Raw genomic sequence first — 15,295 nt, forward strand, 5'->3', positions numbered from 1 at the left:
TTTTAATTGTTAAATGAGTATTATACTAAAATATCTTGGAGAAAAAAATATTAAAAATTTACTCTTGTCCTACATTACATCTTTAGAGCCAGCATATAACACCGACGCAAAATTAAATGCATTTGCGAGTGCCAAGTTGAAGAAGAGAGTTGAGTCGGCTAAGTTTATAAAAAATATATATATTTTTGTAAAACATATGTTAGAGGTAGTTAAATTATGGAATCTGGGTAACAGTAAAATTAGTCTCTGTCTTTGTAGTGAGTTTTAACTTTCATCCCTTCTCGAAAAATATTTAGCGATATCTCCCAAGTATTTCATGTGTTTTAGTATTAGTCCTTGCCGGAGGACACAACTCTGCTATTTCTCCCAACTGTGTTTTAGTATTCGTCCCTTCAACACAACTACTGTGCTATTTCCCTTATTTAACATGTTTAGCTTTTTGCTCAATTTTCCTTATTTTATTTCAAAATTCACTTTTTCACCTGTAATCTGTCCATTGTACAATTATTATGAACAGTGAGTTTTTTTTTTGGTATTTGAACAGTGAGTTTTTGTAAAAATAACCTAAGATATAATAATGAAAAATTAAAACAAAATAGATATTTATATGTTAGACAAATTATATAACTCGAACTTTCAAAGTAAAAATGTAAAAGAGAAGATTGTAGAGAGATAAAATAAAATGTAAAGATCAAGGGCTGTACTCAAAAGCTAAGACTACAAACTTTTCAACCTTTTCAATTTCAATGGCAACAGCACCCATGTGAACATAATACGTACATGTGCTAGCATCAACTATGTTAGCTATTCAATAATTCATTATTAGTTTATCCATCAATTAAAAATCGAGTTTACGCATTTGTTTACTCTTGGTGCAAGTTGCTTATAATTACTTCATAATTATTTTGTTTATATGACGAGACTCTAACAGATCGGGGTTGACCTTCATCATATTAAGTACCTCCCTCTTCCAATTATTTGTAGAACCTCTGCACTTTTACTCACAATTAATTCTCATCTGCCATTCCATCAGAGAGTAGACAGATATGGCATACTACGATGATATTCAACCTATTGTTTTTGACAATGGATCAGGAGTGTTTAAGGTACGTACATATATAATGAAACTGATCTTTTATGTTTTAGAGATGGCAATTTATCTTTAAGTGCCGCTATTTGGCACGATTAATATAGCTAGGCACGATGAAGCTCGACATGAATTTCAATACACAACACTTGTGGTCGATCTGTTATCATCCCTCTCCTCTCCCTAATTTTATCACCCTTCGCTACCTCCAGAGAGCCCCAAGGCCAAACCAAATAACCAAACAAGAAGAAGATTAAGACCCCAGACCCTGTAAGGGTGACTCTCCTAAGAACCATTAAAAAATCAATTTTTTTGTACAGTCCAATCAAATTGAAATATACGAGTTCAGATTGCAAGCTTCAATTGTATTGAACACGAATAAATTACAAAAATGAAAAATTGAGAGAAAAGGAGGAAGGGGTAATTGAGAAAAAAGGAGGATGAAGATGAGCCATGGCTCACTGCGTCGACGAGAGCGGAGGAGGTGAGGTGTGAAACTTATGGTGGTTGTGGATATTAAGGCTTGTCTGGGTACTTGCACTGGCCAGAAAAGTGAAAGTTAAAAAGAGAGAGGGGAGCCCGGTGGAGTCTGGATCGTGACGGTGGCCGCCTCACAGTGGTGCGGCCGCCAGAGCTTTGGGTGGTAGAGTTGCAAAGGATGATTCAGCTTTTATTTTTGTAATTTAAAAATATTATTTTTTAGACATCATGCGTATCATCGTGCATAAAGCTTTAGCATTTCCTTTATCTTTTTGTATCCATCGTTTATGATTATATTTTAATATGAGAATATTTTTTCACTTTTTAGGGTGGACTTGTCAGATATGACGCTCCGCATGCTGTGTTTCCCAGCATCGTGGGGCGCTCTCAACATGCGGGTATGATGGTGGGCATAACCCGAAAAGATGCATATGTTGGCGATGAGGCAGACTCTAGAAGTGGCCTTCTAACTCTGAAATACCCAATTGAACACGGAGTTGTGAGCAATTGGGATGACATGGAAAAGATTTGGCACCATGCCTTTTATAATGAACTTCGTGTTTCCCCAGAAGAGCATCCTCTTCTTCTAACCGAGGTTCCCTTAAACACTAAGAATAACCGTGAGAAGATGACTCAAATCATGTTTGAGACTTTTAGTACCCCTGCTATGTATATATCCAACGGTGCTGTTCTCTCAATGTATGCAAGTGGACGTATAAATGGTAAGCTAGCGTGCAATTCGTGATTTACTTATTTAATTTCACTCGTTCGAAAAATTGTAACTGCTAATCAAGTAGGTTGGTGTAGTGGTTCAGCACTTCATCCTTCAAGCAAGTAGTTGGGGGTTCGAATCCCAACTCTTGCGAATAGAGAAAAGTCCTTGGTCAATCCCCTACCGCTTAGTGCGCTGACCGTGGGGCGAGAGATTAGTCTCACGGCTGTCGGGTGTGGGGATACGTTGATCAAGACCAAAAAAAAAAAATTGTAATTGCTTATCCTTCAAGCTCAACATTTATCCTCACCCTTCCAATACTAGGAGAGAGTCATGAGTAATTAATAGGGGTAGTTTTGAAATTGAACATGAGTAATTTATATATTATGAAAAATATTTATAAAAAGGCTTAATGAAAGGATTATTTTTCACACTTCAGAAAATTTTAGGAGTTAAATACATTTTTTTAAACGTGAAGAATTAAGTCGCACGTAAAGCAAACAGGTTAATCCACAAGTCAAAATTAAGGGACTAAATTTATTTCATTTTCAAGTTTGTTAATTTATTTGCCTTCTCTTTGTAGGTATTGTATTGGAGTGTGGTGATGGTGTGACCAGCACTGCTCCTGTTTACGAGGGTTATGTCCTCCCACATGCCATCCAAAGTCTTAATTTTGGTGGTAGCGATATCACTAAATACTTGATAGATATTTTGGGTGAACGTGGCTATTCATTCACCAACTCCTCAGAGTGTAAAATTGTGAGGGACATGAAAGAAAAATTAGCTTACCTTGCCCTTAACTATGAGCATGAGCTAGCAACAGCCAAAACTAGTTCTTGTGTTGATTATGAGTTGCCAGATGGGCATGTAATCACTATTGGTGATGAGAGGTTCAAATGTCCAGAGGTTTTATTCCAACCATCCTTGATTGGTATGAAAGTACCTCACACTAATGATCCAGCACATGGTATTCATGAGATAATAAATGAATCCATAATGAAATGTGATTCTGAAATTAGGAAAGACTTCTACGGAAACATTGTCCTCTCCGGGGGATCAACCATGTTCCCAGGCATTGCTGATCGATTAACCAAGGAAATTACTAGTATAGCCCCTTCAAGCATTCGCATCAAAGTGGTTGCACCACCTGAGAGGAAGTACTCTGTTTGGATTGGTGGTTCTATCTTGGCATCACTTAGCACCTTCCAACAGGTTTCTTCTGTTCCTTCTTTCTAATTTACTTCAATCTTGACAATTGACATGCTAGCTATTGAGAGTTTTTTTTAATATATAAGACACATATACTAATAAAACAAATTGTCCTTGTGAGTGTAGATGTGGGTTACAAAGGCAGAATATGACGAGTCTGGTCCATCAATCGTGCATCAAAAGTGCTTCTAATTAAGTTGTTCGGAAAATAAGTGTTGTTATCCCATGGGAGGACTATCTGTAATAATATCTCCGGAACCGCTGCAGCTTGTAACACTTCTGTAGCTTTTATTATTTGGTGGAGTGTTTGATTTGCAAATTGTGAGGAGTTGTTTATCGACATAGTCCAGCTTTTTCAGTATATTTGGATGAATATATATAGAAAAAGATGGATCCAAAATCATTTAATTTGAAAAGATTCCACAAAGTATGATTGATTTACCACAACCCAAAGCCAAATTAATATTCAAGTTTATCTTAATATTAAGTACTTAAATGTTATTGGGTTGCGGTAAATCTTAACTTCAATATTAATATACAAATTAAAGATGTCTCTTGGAGCATTTAAGGCTCATCATTTATTGATATCAAAATACTTTGTTATTTTGCTTAACAAAGAGTTTGATCTTGCTAAAAACAATTCTTTGTTTAGCAATGGCTGATTTTAATGTTAGCGGTGGTTTCAAACCTCCTTGACAAAATTTCACTAATAACGAGACCCACAAACATCTACCAACCTATCAACTGAGAAAGAACCAGAATCACTATCTCCTACCATGGGAATATTAATTAACAATGTTCACCACAGCTCCTACCATTGAAATTTCAAAATTAGCTTCATAGAAGCCTGAAAGATTAGGAGGAATTTATTATGCACACCTAAAAACTTGTGTAAGGTTACACCATGTCATTTTTAATCTGCAGTAGCAGGTTTAGTAGGTTTTTTAAAAAAAATCAAAAAACATATATATTAGTAAATTAGTTAATGAAAGATTAGGTTAATTAGTGAATAAATTATCCTCCTCCTTCCTCAACCCATCATCTTCTCCCACCCATCAACCGCCGCAAGCCGCCATAAACACCACCACCGGACCCTGTATCCACTTCCAGAACAAGACCCAGATCCAGATCCATGATGACTCCGCCCGCACCCATCACCGCGTTTCTTCCCCTCCTTCTCTCGCCAAATCCGGTTCTGCTTCTTCTTCTGCAACTCAAAGAACGACCCAGAAAAAATGGTGGAAGGGCTTAGATGGTGGCAAGATCTAGTTTGATCTTGCGATTTTTGTGGTAGGGAGAGGGATTTTTGCGGTTGCTGGGTTGAAGATATGGGTTTCCCACGTTTCTGAGTTTCTTTTGGGGGGGGGGGGATGAAGGTTAATCTGATCTTCTAATGACTTTATCCAATGGTGTGCTTCCCCCAAATATTGACAGAATTTTTTGAACCCATTGAATCACTTCTTAGAAGCTGAGTTCTTCATGATATACAACAAACAACCCAGAAAAAGCCTCCACATGGAGTGCGAAAAATCCATCGCCAGAAAGGTCTGCGACGCCGTTTTGGAAGCCAGATCTAAAGCGATAACCCTCTCGACGAGGAACAGTGGTGCGAATCGTATAGAGGAATTCGCGAAATTGGGGACCGGAAAGAGGGGGAGTAGAGCGCGCCGATTGGAACCACGGATTTCAGGTAGAGCTCGCGGGACATGGAAACATGCTCGTCGAGCTTGAAGGCGCAGATGGGTTTATTTCTATGTGTTTTGGGTTTATTTCTCTTCTGGGATTTCTATGTGTTTTGGATTTATTTCTCTTTTGGGGTTTTGTGTGTTGCGTTTCTTCTCTTCTAGGTTTTATGGGTGTTTTGGGTATATTAATACATGTATTTTGTCAAGGTTCTATCTATGTGATTATGCTAGTTTGAGCTCGTTTTTTGGATAATGGATTGGCGGTAGTTTTGGGTGTTGATGGATTAGTAGTTGGTGATGAATTGCGCTGATTTCATGGTGGTTTGAGGCTGTAATTGTTTTATCTTTTGATGGCTGTAATTTGCTTTTTATATATTAAGAGGGATTAATTTGTTTTTTGCTGGGTGAGGTGAAGTTGTTTTACTGGGTTTTTTTTATACTATGGAGAAGAAGATGAAGATCATGGGGGAAGATATGAAGATGATGAATTTCTGGGTTTTGATGATGAGTCTGTTGATGGGGATGGGTTTTGGTGAAGAAGGGATAGAGAAGAGGAACATATTAAGGAAAAAAATATTTTGAAAATATTTATTAAAGATAAATGTTTAATTAAGAAAATATGAATTTTGATTTTTTAAAAAAAAAACCTGTAATAGTGGGTCAAAAGTGCTTGGTGCAACCTTACACAAGTTTTTAGATGATCATAATAAAATTTTCCGAAACATTAGGTGCAATAACAGCTACGAAAAGTGCAAACATTGCATTTAGTGTGACAATGAGAACAAAACGACATCCAGTCAACCATTTGTCATCATAATGGTGAATTTCATTTGAAGATGTTCCAGAAATCACATCAATTATTTGTGTAGCAATTTTACAAACACATTCTAAACAACGTTAAAGAATCACCAAGTTCAAACATAATTTTATTGAAGAGATTTCCTATCTATGAAGCTCTTTTACAAACTCCTTGTGAATTAACAGCATTAACAGCATATGTGCACAAACTGTATATCCAACACCTATTTGGCACTGAATTTCTTCGATCAAAATTGAGTTTTCATTGTTAAAATGAGTTACCTCTGACACAGTAACAAAATCCCCCACACATAATGGCAAATTTGTTGATTCTTGAATTCTGGATGGCAATGAGAGGAGCATCAATTTGATCCATGACTGAATTCTTCATCACAGGAAGATATAGCTTGTTTCTATTACCACTGCACAATGTTGATTGAACTTGGTCAAAGTAGTACATTGTGTCTTCTTCACAATGCTGATTCAAAGAGCCACACAAAATATGATTCTAAATCTGATAAACAAGAAATAGTCTCTAATTCTCGAAGAGGCAATTATTGTGTCGAAATCAACAAAGCATTGAAGTTATTGTTGGGATGTCAAGTGTGAGTAAGAAGTCTCATATTGGAAGATTAGAGGAGTAATGAGCACGTTATAACTGAGATGACCCATACACCTAATGCCTTAAGGTTTTGGGTGAAAGATGTGGCGTCTAATTCACTTGTGATTTGCTAATGTTAGCCCAATGTGGACGATACCCCCGGTTTTAAGCCTCTTGCGGCCCAACAGTGGTATCAAAGCCGATTGTTAGTGCGATCATGGTGACGGCTCTTTGTGTTGAAATGGTGGCTAGGCGGCGTGTCCCGTTGATGGAGATCCAACAGCGGGGCAAGTATTTGGAGGTTTTCCGCTTGAGATAGACTCACACTTGAGGGGGAGATTGTTGGGATGTCAAGTCTGAGTAAGAAGTCCCACATTGGAAGATTAGAGGAGTAATGAACACTTTATAAGTGAGAGGACCCATGCACCTAATGCCTTAAGGTTTTAGGTAAATGATGTGATATTTAATCCACTTTGGTGTGCTCATGTAAGCCCAATGTGATGATCTCCGATTTATCCTCTTGCGATCCAACAGTTATCAAAGATAAAAAGATGGATGTTACTATACAATTGGCTAGGCGTTTCAATGGTTCTATCAGAAGATGGGAAGGTTCATTTTTTGCAACATTCATCATTTTCTGCAACATTCGTCAGGGTGTGATGGTAGGGATAGGAAGGGTGGGGGCTGGTTTATATGGTTGGCAACAATGTGGCTCATTTGGAACCTCAGAAATAGCACACAAGCATGTTTTAAAAGCCAAACCAAAACCCCTATATCTACATAATAGGGAAAGACCCATTTGAAGTCGAAAAACAAAGACAAGTAACGGGATTTAATCAAACCGCACAACATCTATAAAATAGAGACCTAGCCCAACTCATCCCAACAACAAATACCCACCTGCTAGAGCACCATAGAGCTGAAACAACCTCAAAGAAAACATAAATATTATAAACATAAAACTAGTAAAAGACAAGAAATTGTACGGTAAATAAGCAAACAGCAGCGCCCAAACAGACACCAAGCCACCACTACCAGTCTTGCAGCAGCATCCGCCAAAGGAGAAGACGTTGAGGCCGAAAAGGGAACGTAGCCTCAACACCCTTTGCAGAGAGATGAGAAATGACGACAGGAATAGAACCAAACAGCTGCATCGCACCCACCATCTACCAACGAGCACCACAGCCTCACCCCTCAAACACCATATCCCCCTCTAAAATCATCAAACCGCACGCGAAAAGAAAAGCAAAACTTTTTTCTTATATTTAATTTTTTTAGTAAAAAATCTTACATTTAGTATTTGATAAAATATTATGTAAAAATATTAGATGTAGCTCTATTAAATTTATACTATTTATTCACAAAAAACTATTTTAAATTTGAACTCGACTCAGTCTTCTAATACTTGGAAATAATTGATTATAAAAATTAAAAAGGAAATTGAAATAATAGATATTTATTGAAATAGATACCTTAGAGTGCACACAGGGAAAAAGAAAAGCAAAACCTTTTTCTTTGCGTTATTTATTCAACTTAGAGTCTGTTTGAAATTGTTATGTTGTATAGTATAAGGATTGATAGTATTAAGTCCGATAAAAATTTAATAATATACAACATTTGATCATACACTGTATAACTTATCATTTCATTTAAATTAATATAAACATCTATCTCGTAAAATACTAAATAATGATAGATATTATAAAATGAGGATGATGTTAGTGGGTGATAAGAATGACGGTGGCGGCCAAGGTGGCTAGGACAACGGCAGTAGCAGTGATGGCGGTGATGGAAGGTGGTGGTTGTGGTGGTGGTGGTTCGTGCGATAATTAATGGTGGTGGCAATGGCGATGACAGTGGAGGGTGGTCTTGGTGGTGGATTGTGTTGGTGGAGAGTGTTGTGCTGGTGGCAGTGGCCATGGTGGTTCGGGTGGAGGTGGTGTTGGAAGATGGTTTTGGTGATAGTGGTGGTGTTGGGGTGATGGTGGTGATGGTTATGGTGGTGGTGGTTGTACAGGTGACAGTGGTTATGTTGAGTGGTGGTGGCGTGGAGGAAGGTGGTAGTGGTGATGATGGGTCATGGTGGCGATGGCAATGGCGGTGATGGTGGTGGAAGGTGATGGTGATAGATCGTGTTGGTGGAGAGTACGTATTGTGGCGGTAGCAGTGTTGTAGGGCGGTGGTGGTTCGGGTGGTGGTAGTGTTGGAAGGTGATAGTGATGATGGTGGTGGCGGTGGAGAAAGATGGTTGTGGCAGTAGTGGTGATGGTGGATCATGGTTGAACATAATGGTGGTAGCAATGACAATGAAGGTGAGGGTGGTGGAGGCGGCGACACAGTGGTGGATGGTGGTGGTGGTGACGGTCGCAATGGCGACATCGACGGTGGTGGTGGTGGCGGCGAAGGCGGAGGGTGGCGGTGGCGATAGTGATGACGATGCAGTGGTGACACTGGTGGAGCGTAATGGTGGAGGCGGCAGTGGTGGTGGTGGTGTAGGATGGTGGTGGTGGAGGGTTGTGGTGGTGGTGCTTGGTTAAATATTTTCATGTAACTTATACATCACATTCTTATCATGCCTTATTCATTATTTATGGGGTGGATTAAATAATCTATCATTTTAATGTATAAGAAGAGATTGATATACAAGCTTATACAATACAGTGATAGCAACAAACAATGAATAATCTATAATGTATTGTATAAAAGGATAAAAGGATCAGATGCAGGTTTCCTTGCTGGAAATTGAACTTCTGAATCAGCAAATTAAAGAAAGAATTTGAAGAAGAAATCAAATGACAGAATCTACATCTTCAACCTTAATAGATTGTTCCTACTAAAGCCTACTAAGGGAATAAATGAATATTCTAGCAAATCCTCGCAGAGCATAAAAGGATAAATTATGGCAATTTATCTTTCAGTGTAATCGTAGGATAGCTCAAGAAGTAGGAGCTGGGGACATATGAATTGGGTATGGGGATCCAAGAATCAATTCCTGTTGAGTGCAATTTATCTTTCTGATATATCAAACAAAAATTTATCTTTCAGTCCCGCTATTTGGCACGATTAATATAGGCACGATGAGACACGACATGAATTTCAATAGACAACACTTGTGGTCTGTTATCATCCCTCTCCTCTCCCTAATTTTTATCGCTCATTTTCTAACTTTCCTTTTCCACTTTCTTTTCCATTGTATTGTCCCTAAACCCACTCTGGTCACCGTGAGAAGCCTTTGGATATACCCATCGGCCATCACCCTTCGCCACCTCCAGAGAGCCCCAAGGCCAAACCAAATAACCAAACAAGAAGAAGATTAAAACTCCTAGACCCTGTAAGGGTGACTCTCCTAAGAACCATTAAGAAATCAAATTTTTTTTTTACAGTCCAATCAAATTGAAACATAAGAGTTCAGATTGCAAGCTTCAATTCTATTGAACAGGAATAAATTATAAAAATGAAAAATGAGAGAAAAGGAGGAGGGGGAATTGAGAGAAAAGAAGGAAGAGGAAGATGAGCCCTGGCTCACGACGTCGACGAGAGCGGAGGAGGTAAGGTGTGCAACCGAAAAGTGAAAGTTGAAAAGGGAGAGGGGAGCCCGGTGGAGTCTGGGTCGTGTTGGTGGCCGCCTCGCAATGGTGCGGTCGTCAGGGCTTTGGGTGGAAGAGGGATTTGGGTTTGGCACCCCACCCTTTAGGCTACGCGCCCCAGCATTTTTTTTTATTCCAAAACTACCCATCGGTAAATGATTTGCCGATGTCAAAATAACAATCGGTAAATGATTTACCGTTATTGTTCCTCAGTATGAACACCTTTATCCCATTACCCAGAACACGAAGAACAATATCGGTTAATCATTAACCGATTCTTATATTGATATCGGTATATCATTTACCGATTGGTAATCTGGCAGTTTGATCACCTTTTCACCATTACTCCTCCCTCCACCAACCCCTCCACCATTACTCCTCCCTCCAACAACCCCCCACCAGCCCCCCATAACTCGCCCAAACTACCTTATTCTACCATTACTCCACTCCTCCCTCACATTTCACCTTCCCACCACCACCACCATCTCCACATTTCCACCACCACCACCACCACCACCAAGGGAAAGCTTTTAACTTCTGGTAAGTGGTGTTAGCTTTGGTACTTTATTTATAGTTAGTTTAAGTAGTTAGTTGTTAGTTTAAGTAGTTAGTTTAGTTAGTTAAGTTGGTAATTTAGGCTGCTGAATCGTGAATCGAATCGGTAAATGAATTGCCGTTAATGTATCGGATTATGATTTACCGTTATTATACCGGAATTTGATTTACCGTTATAGGGTCGGTTATTGATTTACCGTTTTTGTTCCAGGGATGACAGAGTCCTTTTTCTTTGGTGAATCACAATTGATACATGCTGCTGGATTGGAAAATGATAATCCAGAGGAGCAACCATCACTAGCTGAACCTCCGATTATATCTATAGATGTCTCTCATTTGTATCATACTGATCAGGTACTCATTGCACAAATTTTTGCATGCTTTGTTTGCTTTGTTTATGCCTTGTTTTATGCCTTATGCCTTATGCCTTGTTTATCCTGAAACAGCGTTTCCCTTTGAAAGATGATCTTATGAAATGGGTTCGCGACATTTCTATGGCAAATAATTTTGTTTTGGTGACAACAAAGTCTGATAGTGGTGCGAAGGGAAGAAAAGAATATGTCATTCTGGGGTGTGAGAAGCATGGTGCGTATATTCCCTACAGAGAACCGGATCTTGTTGAAGGAACGTCAACACAAAAGACAGGTTGTCCTTTTAGGCTAAAAGGACGACGTACGAAAGATGATAAAGGTTGGTGGTTGAAGGTGATGGACGGTAGACACATCCATCTCGCAGCTGAGTCACTAATTGGCCACAATTACGCTGGTAGACTGAATAGTGAGGCGAAGGAGGACGTGATAAATCAGGCTAAGACTTGGGTTCCACCTAGAAAGATGTTGGCGTCCTTGAAGGAAAAAGATCCTTCAAACTTGACTACCATCCAACAAATTTATGGTGTTTGCAAGCGGTTCAGACAATCCGTTCGTGGGTCACTGACAGAGATACAATACTTGCTGAAGAAGTTGGACGGTGAGAAGTATGTTCACTTCGAACGAAATGAACCCGGATCGGAAGTGATTAGAGATATATTTTGGGCTCATCCGAATGCCGTCAAACTTTTCAACACATTCCCATATGTAGTGATCATGGATTGCACATACAAGACCAGCAAATACAAACTACCCTTGCTCGAGATTGTTGGCCTGACCTCCACGGATAAAACATACTCAATAGCATTCTGTTACATTGGCAGTGAGACCACAGAGGACTACATTTGGGCATTGGAGTGTATGAAGTCTCTGATTTCCGACCAATCCAGGTTGCCTAGAGTGATTGTGACGGATAGAGATCTTGCTTTATTGAGTGCTGCTTCACAAAGCCTTCCCACCACCACCCATTTAATATGCTTGTGGCACATCAACAAGTGTGTTTTGGCAAAGTGCAAAGAGTATGTTGGCACGGATGATTTTGCTCAAGAGGTTATGGACAAGTGGGCCGAATTGGTAGATGCTCCAACAGTTCCAGAATTTGAAGCTCATTGGATTGAATTGTTTAACATGTGCAAGCATAAACACAAGTTGAAATTTGCCACTTATTGTTCTACTACATGGTTGGTCCACAAGCAGAAATTTGCCAAGGCATGGACAAATCATGTGATGCATTTTGGAACAACAACAAGTAACAGGTACAAAAATTATGTTATGACTTGTTATATGTATTTCATTTCATAGATTATTACAGTATTAATTCTTACATGTGCGTTGTTGGTTTGCAGGGCTGAAGGTGCACATGCCAGCTTGAAGTTGATGTTGCGGAACAGTAAGGGTGACCTGGCCACATCATGGGATGCGTCGCATAGTTTGACCACCAATCGCCACACTGAGATAGTAGCATCGTTTGAGCGCAGTATGAATAAAATTGATCACCTTTTCAAGACCCCTTTCTACACAAATATTAGGGGATTTGTGTCAATCAAATGCCTGAAACTCATTGATGCTGAACTGACAAGAATGCGAGCCTGCGGCGGCAGATGCGATTGCTTATTGAGAGAGACTCATGGACTACCTTGCGGTTGTCAACTTGCAGGTTACCGGTCAACCACTCTCCTCTCAACTACTTCCAATTATTTATATTTGTGATTCAATGTAACATGTCTGTGAACTTGCAGATTATGAGAGGATTCCGTACGAGGCCATTCATCCATTCTGGAAGAGCCTAAGTTGGGAGCATGTACCTGTTGCAGATACTGGCAGCTCAGATATTTGCGGACTAAACCATGGAGAGATGCACCCAGAAGTTGAGGCACTGACACGTTATTTCCATTCTTTGGATACTGGAGGGCAGAGTATGGTAAGGAGGAAGCTTCAAGCGATATATTGTCCTGAAAGGAGTACACTATGTACTCCTGAGCTTCGGATAAAGTCCAACCGCACTCCTAAGTTGAAAGAGAGCAAACAACCCAAGGGTCGAGCAATAGGATCCTTGACTCGTGATCCTTCAGCGTTTGAACTTACAGACAAGAAGATTAAAGAGGAAAAGAAGTCTTCACAACCAGCAAAGAGGAAGAAGCGTGTGAAGAAGTCTGATACAAGCCATTTCATGTGTAACTTTCCAGCCTTTCTCCATCCATATATTGGCACAATTACAGATGTTGAGGATGATGGTAACTGTGGCTATAGATCCATTGCTGCATTAATGGGGCATTCCGCCGGTCAGGACGGTTGGCCTTGGGTTAGGGCTACATTGATACAAGAACTTGAGACCAATGTGGTAATGTATAATAGGATGTGGGGCACAGATGTTGTTTATGGCTTACATAATCGTCTCACTCTTCCTATTGGTGACCCGGCCACCCCTGACAAATGGTTTCAACTGCCAGAGATGGGATACCTTGTTGCCACAAAGTACCAATTGGTTCTCGTATCATTATCCTCTATGGGTTGTAACACATACTTTCCACTGATAGGAGCCGGCCCACGAGATGAGCATTCTGTTATAGCTATTGGACATGTGATAAATCACTGGGTACAGGTATATTTTGACCAAATACACTAATATTTTAGTTGCCTACTAGCTTGTCGATTAATTTTTGTATGTGGAAGTTATCTAATTTTATGGTTATTCTCTAAAATGCAGCTCCAATTAACTCCTGGACATCCTATGCCGACTATTGCTCCCCAGTGGGAATGGCACAGTGATCTTGCCTCCAAATACTGGCGCAACCTATATGGTCCACGTTTAGGCATGTATGATGCACAATTCCAAGCTTGGCTTGGTGCTTTTAGTGGTCATGCGGACTATGTGGACATCACCACAGATTGAATGTTCTTGTATTGTGTAATATTAATTTGTAAACTCTCTGTAATTTGGTAGAATGTGGCCCTTATCACAGGTTGTTGTTAATGATGAAAATCTAGACATCATCGTAGATTGGCAGGTTCATGCGTGTACTTTTGGTAATGTTAATTTGATGCACTTTTGGTAATGTTAATTTGATGCACTTTTGGTAATGTTAATTTGATGTACTTTTGGTAATGTTAATTTGATGTACTCTTGTCATTTTCATTTTCATTACCCTCCACCACCAACCCTGACATTACTCTCAACCACCAGCCCCAACCACTCTTCTACCATCCACCAGTACACCTTAAATGTTTTGACCGCACGCCTGAGCTATAAATATCTGTTGTGTCTTGCCTCTTCTTCTTACTCTTCATTCCTCATCTTCCTGTCTATTGTGTCTTGCCTCTTCTTATTACTCCTCTTTCTACACGATGGAACAAGACCCAAATCCATTCCTCCGCCATTGCAAAGGTCAAAGCAACAACTCTGGCAGCTCTCGTCCTCTCATTCCTGGCCCGGCTGGCGCCATCCAGGCTGCCATGTATGCCCGTAGATCCACCCCTAACACACCACTCATTCCGACCCAGGAAATCGTGAGGCGTGTGCTAGATCATGGATCAACCGAAACCGATCCTGATTTCAACTCACATGCTTGGCTATCAGCCCTGCAAGAGTGGGGAATAGCCACTCCGCTGGGCTCTCTGACAGCGAACGTTGAGAGGGTGGAGAATGTTGTTGCTGTTATCAAATCTTGCACTCCCAATGGGTTTGGAGATGCGAAAGTTACCCTCAAGGTATGTCTTGTCCTTGCTTTTGTAAGGCCTTGCTTTTGGTCCCCCTTGACTAACCGTTCTAATTTACTTCTCAAACGATTTCAAAAATTTAGGACCCCACGGGTGCTGTTGATGCTAGCATCCACCGCAAGGCATTTACTCACAGTGAATTTGCGAATGACATAACTGTTGGATCTGTTCTCGTTCTCCAAAAGGTCTGAAACCTAAACATGAAACTTGCTTCATTTTTTGGACAGTTAAGCATGGTTTAATTAAAGTATACATTTCACATGCAGGTTGCTGTGTTTGCACCTAGAGGAACTGTTTGTTATCTTAATATAACATTGCCCAACCTAGTGAAGGTATTCCCAAAAGATTGCGGACCCCATGACTTCATCGATATCACAGAGGAATAATTTTGTTTTCGGTGTTGCTTATGTTTAATTTGGTTGTGTAACCGTTTAACTTATTGTCATGGATTACTACATGCTTTGAATTATTTATATGTTGTCGTTGTTTCTGTTTT

The 15,295-nt window shown here is 39.8% G+C and overlaps 3 protein-coding genes across 3 annotated transcripts; all 3 read left to right on the forward strand.

Annotated features, from left to right (window-relative positions):
* The first annotated feature begins 921 nt into the window (after nt 1-921).
* Nucleotides 922-3,904, forward strand: LOC130728906 (actin-100-like). Its single transcript, XM_057580484.1, has 4 exons — nt 922-1,106; nt 1,896-2,289; nt 2,863-3,491; nt 3,615-3,904. Exons 1-4 carry the CDS (start codon nt 1,047-1,049, stop codon nt 3,678-3,680), a joined length of 1,149 nt encoding a protein of 382 aa, XP_057436467.1. The 5' UTR covers nt 922-1,046; the 3' UTR covers nt 3,681-3,904.
* An 8,168-nt stretch (nt 3,905-12,072) lies between these two features.
* Nucleotides 12,073-14,102, forward strand: LOC130728908 (uncharacterized). Its single transcript, XM_057580487.1, has 4 exons — nt 12,073-12,338; nt 12,429-12,739; nt 12,822-13,684; nt 13,790-14,102. The coding sequence occupies exons 1-4, from the start codon at nt 12,136-12,138 to the stop codon at nt 13,973-13,975; spliced, it is 1,563 nt and encodes a 520-aa protein (XP_057436470.1). The 5' UTR covers nt 12,073-12,135; the 3' UTR covers nt 13,976-14,102.
* Nucleotides 14,103-14,266: 164 nt separating this feature from the next.
* Nucleotides 14,267-15,230, forward strand: LOC130728909 (uncharacterized). The gene is made up of 3 exons (XM_057580488.1): nt 14,267-14,790; nt 14,883-14,984; nt 15,066-15,230. Exons 1-3 carry the CDS (start codon nt 14,428-14,430, stop codon nt 15,183-15,185), a joined length of 585 nt encoding a protein of 194 aa, XP_057436471.1. The 5' UTR covers nt 14,267-14,427; the 3' UTR covers nt 15,186-15,230.
* Nucleotides 15,231-15,295: the final 65 nt, after the last annotated feature.

This window comes from Lotus japonicus, chromosome 1 (genome assembly GCF_012489685.1).
Source record: "Lotus japonicus ecotype B-129 chromosome 1, LjGifu_v1.2".
NCBI classification, from domain to species: Eukaryota; Viridiplantae; Streptophyta; class Magnoliopsida; order Fabales; family Fabaceae; genus Lotus; species Lotus japonicus.

Excerpts from the sequence above, each read along its gene's own strand:
- LOC130728906 (XM_057580484.1), top strand. The coding sequence starts at position 1,047 with ATGGCATACTACGATGATATTCAACCTATTGTTTTTGACAATGGATCA. Across the intron at positions 1,107-1,895 it reads ATGGATCAGGAGTGTTTAAG|GGTGGACTTGTCAGATATGA; the intron begins GTACGTACATAT and ends TTCACTTTTTAG. Across the intron at positions 3,492-3,614 it reads CACTTAGCACCTTCCAACAG|ATGTGGGTTACAAAGGCAGA; the intron begins GTTTCTTCTGTT and ends TTGTGAGTGTAG.
- LOC130728908 (XM_057580487.1), top strand. The coding sequence starts at position 12,136 with ATGGACAAGTGGGCCGAATTGGTAGATGCTCCAACAGTTCCAGAATTT. Across the intron at positions 12,339-12,428 it reads GGAACAACAACAAGTAACAG|GGCTGAAGGTGCACATGCCA; the intron begins GTACAAAAATTA and ends GTTGGTTTGCAG. Across the intron at positions 12,740-12,821 it reads TTGCGGTTGTCAACTTGCAG|ATTATGAGAGGATTCCGTAC; the intron begins GTTACCGGTCAA and ends GTGAACTTGCAG.
- LOC130728909 (XM_057580488.1), top strand. The coding sequence starts at position 14,428 with ATGGAACAAGACCCAAATCCATTCCTCCGCCATTGCAAAGGTCAAAGC. Across the intron at positions 14,791-14,882 it reads ATGCGAAAGTTACCCTCAAG|GACCCCACGGGTGCTGTTGA; the intron begins GTATGTCTTGTC and ends TCAAAAATTTAG. Across the intron at positions 14,985-15,065 it reads CTGTTCTCGTTCTCCAAAAG|GTTGCTGTGTTTGCACCTAG; the intron begins GTCTGAAACCTA and ends TTTCACATGCAG.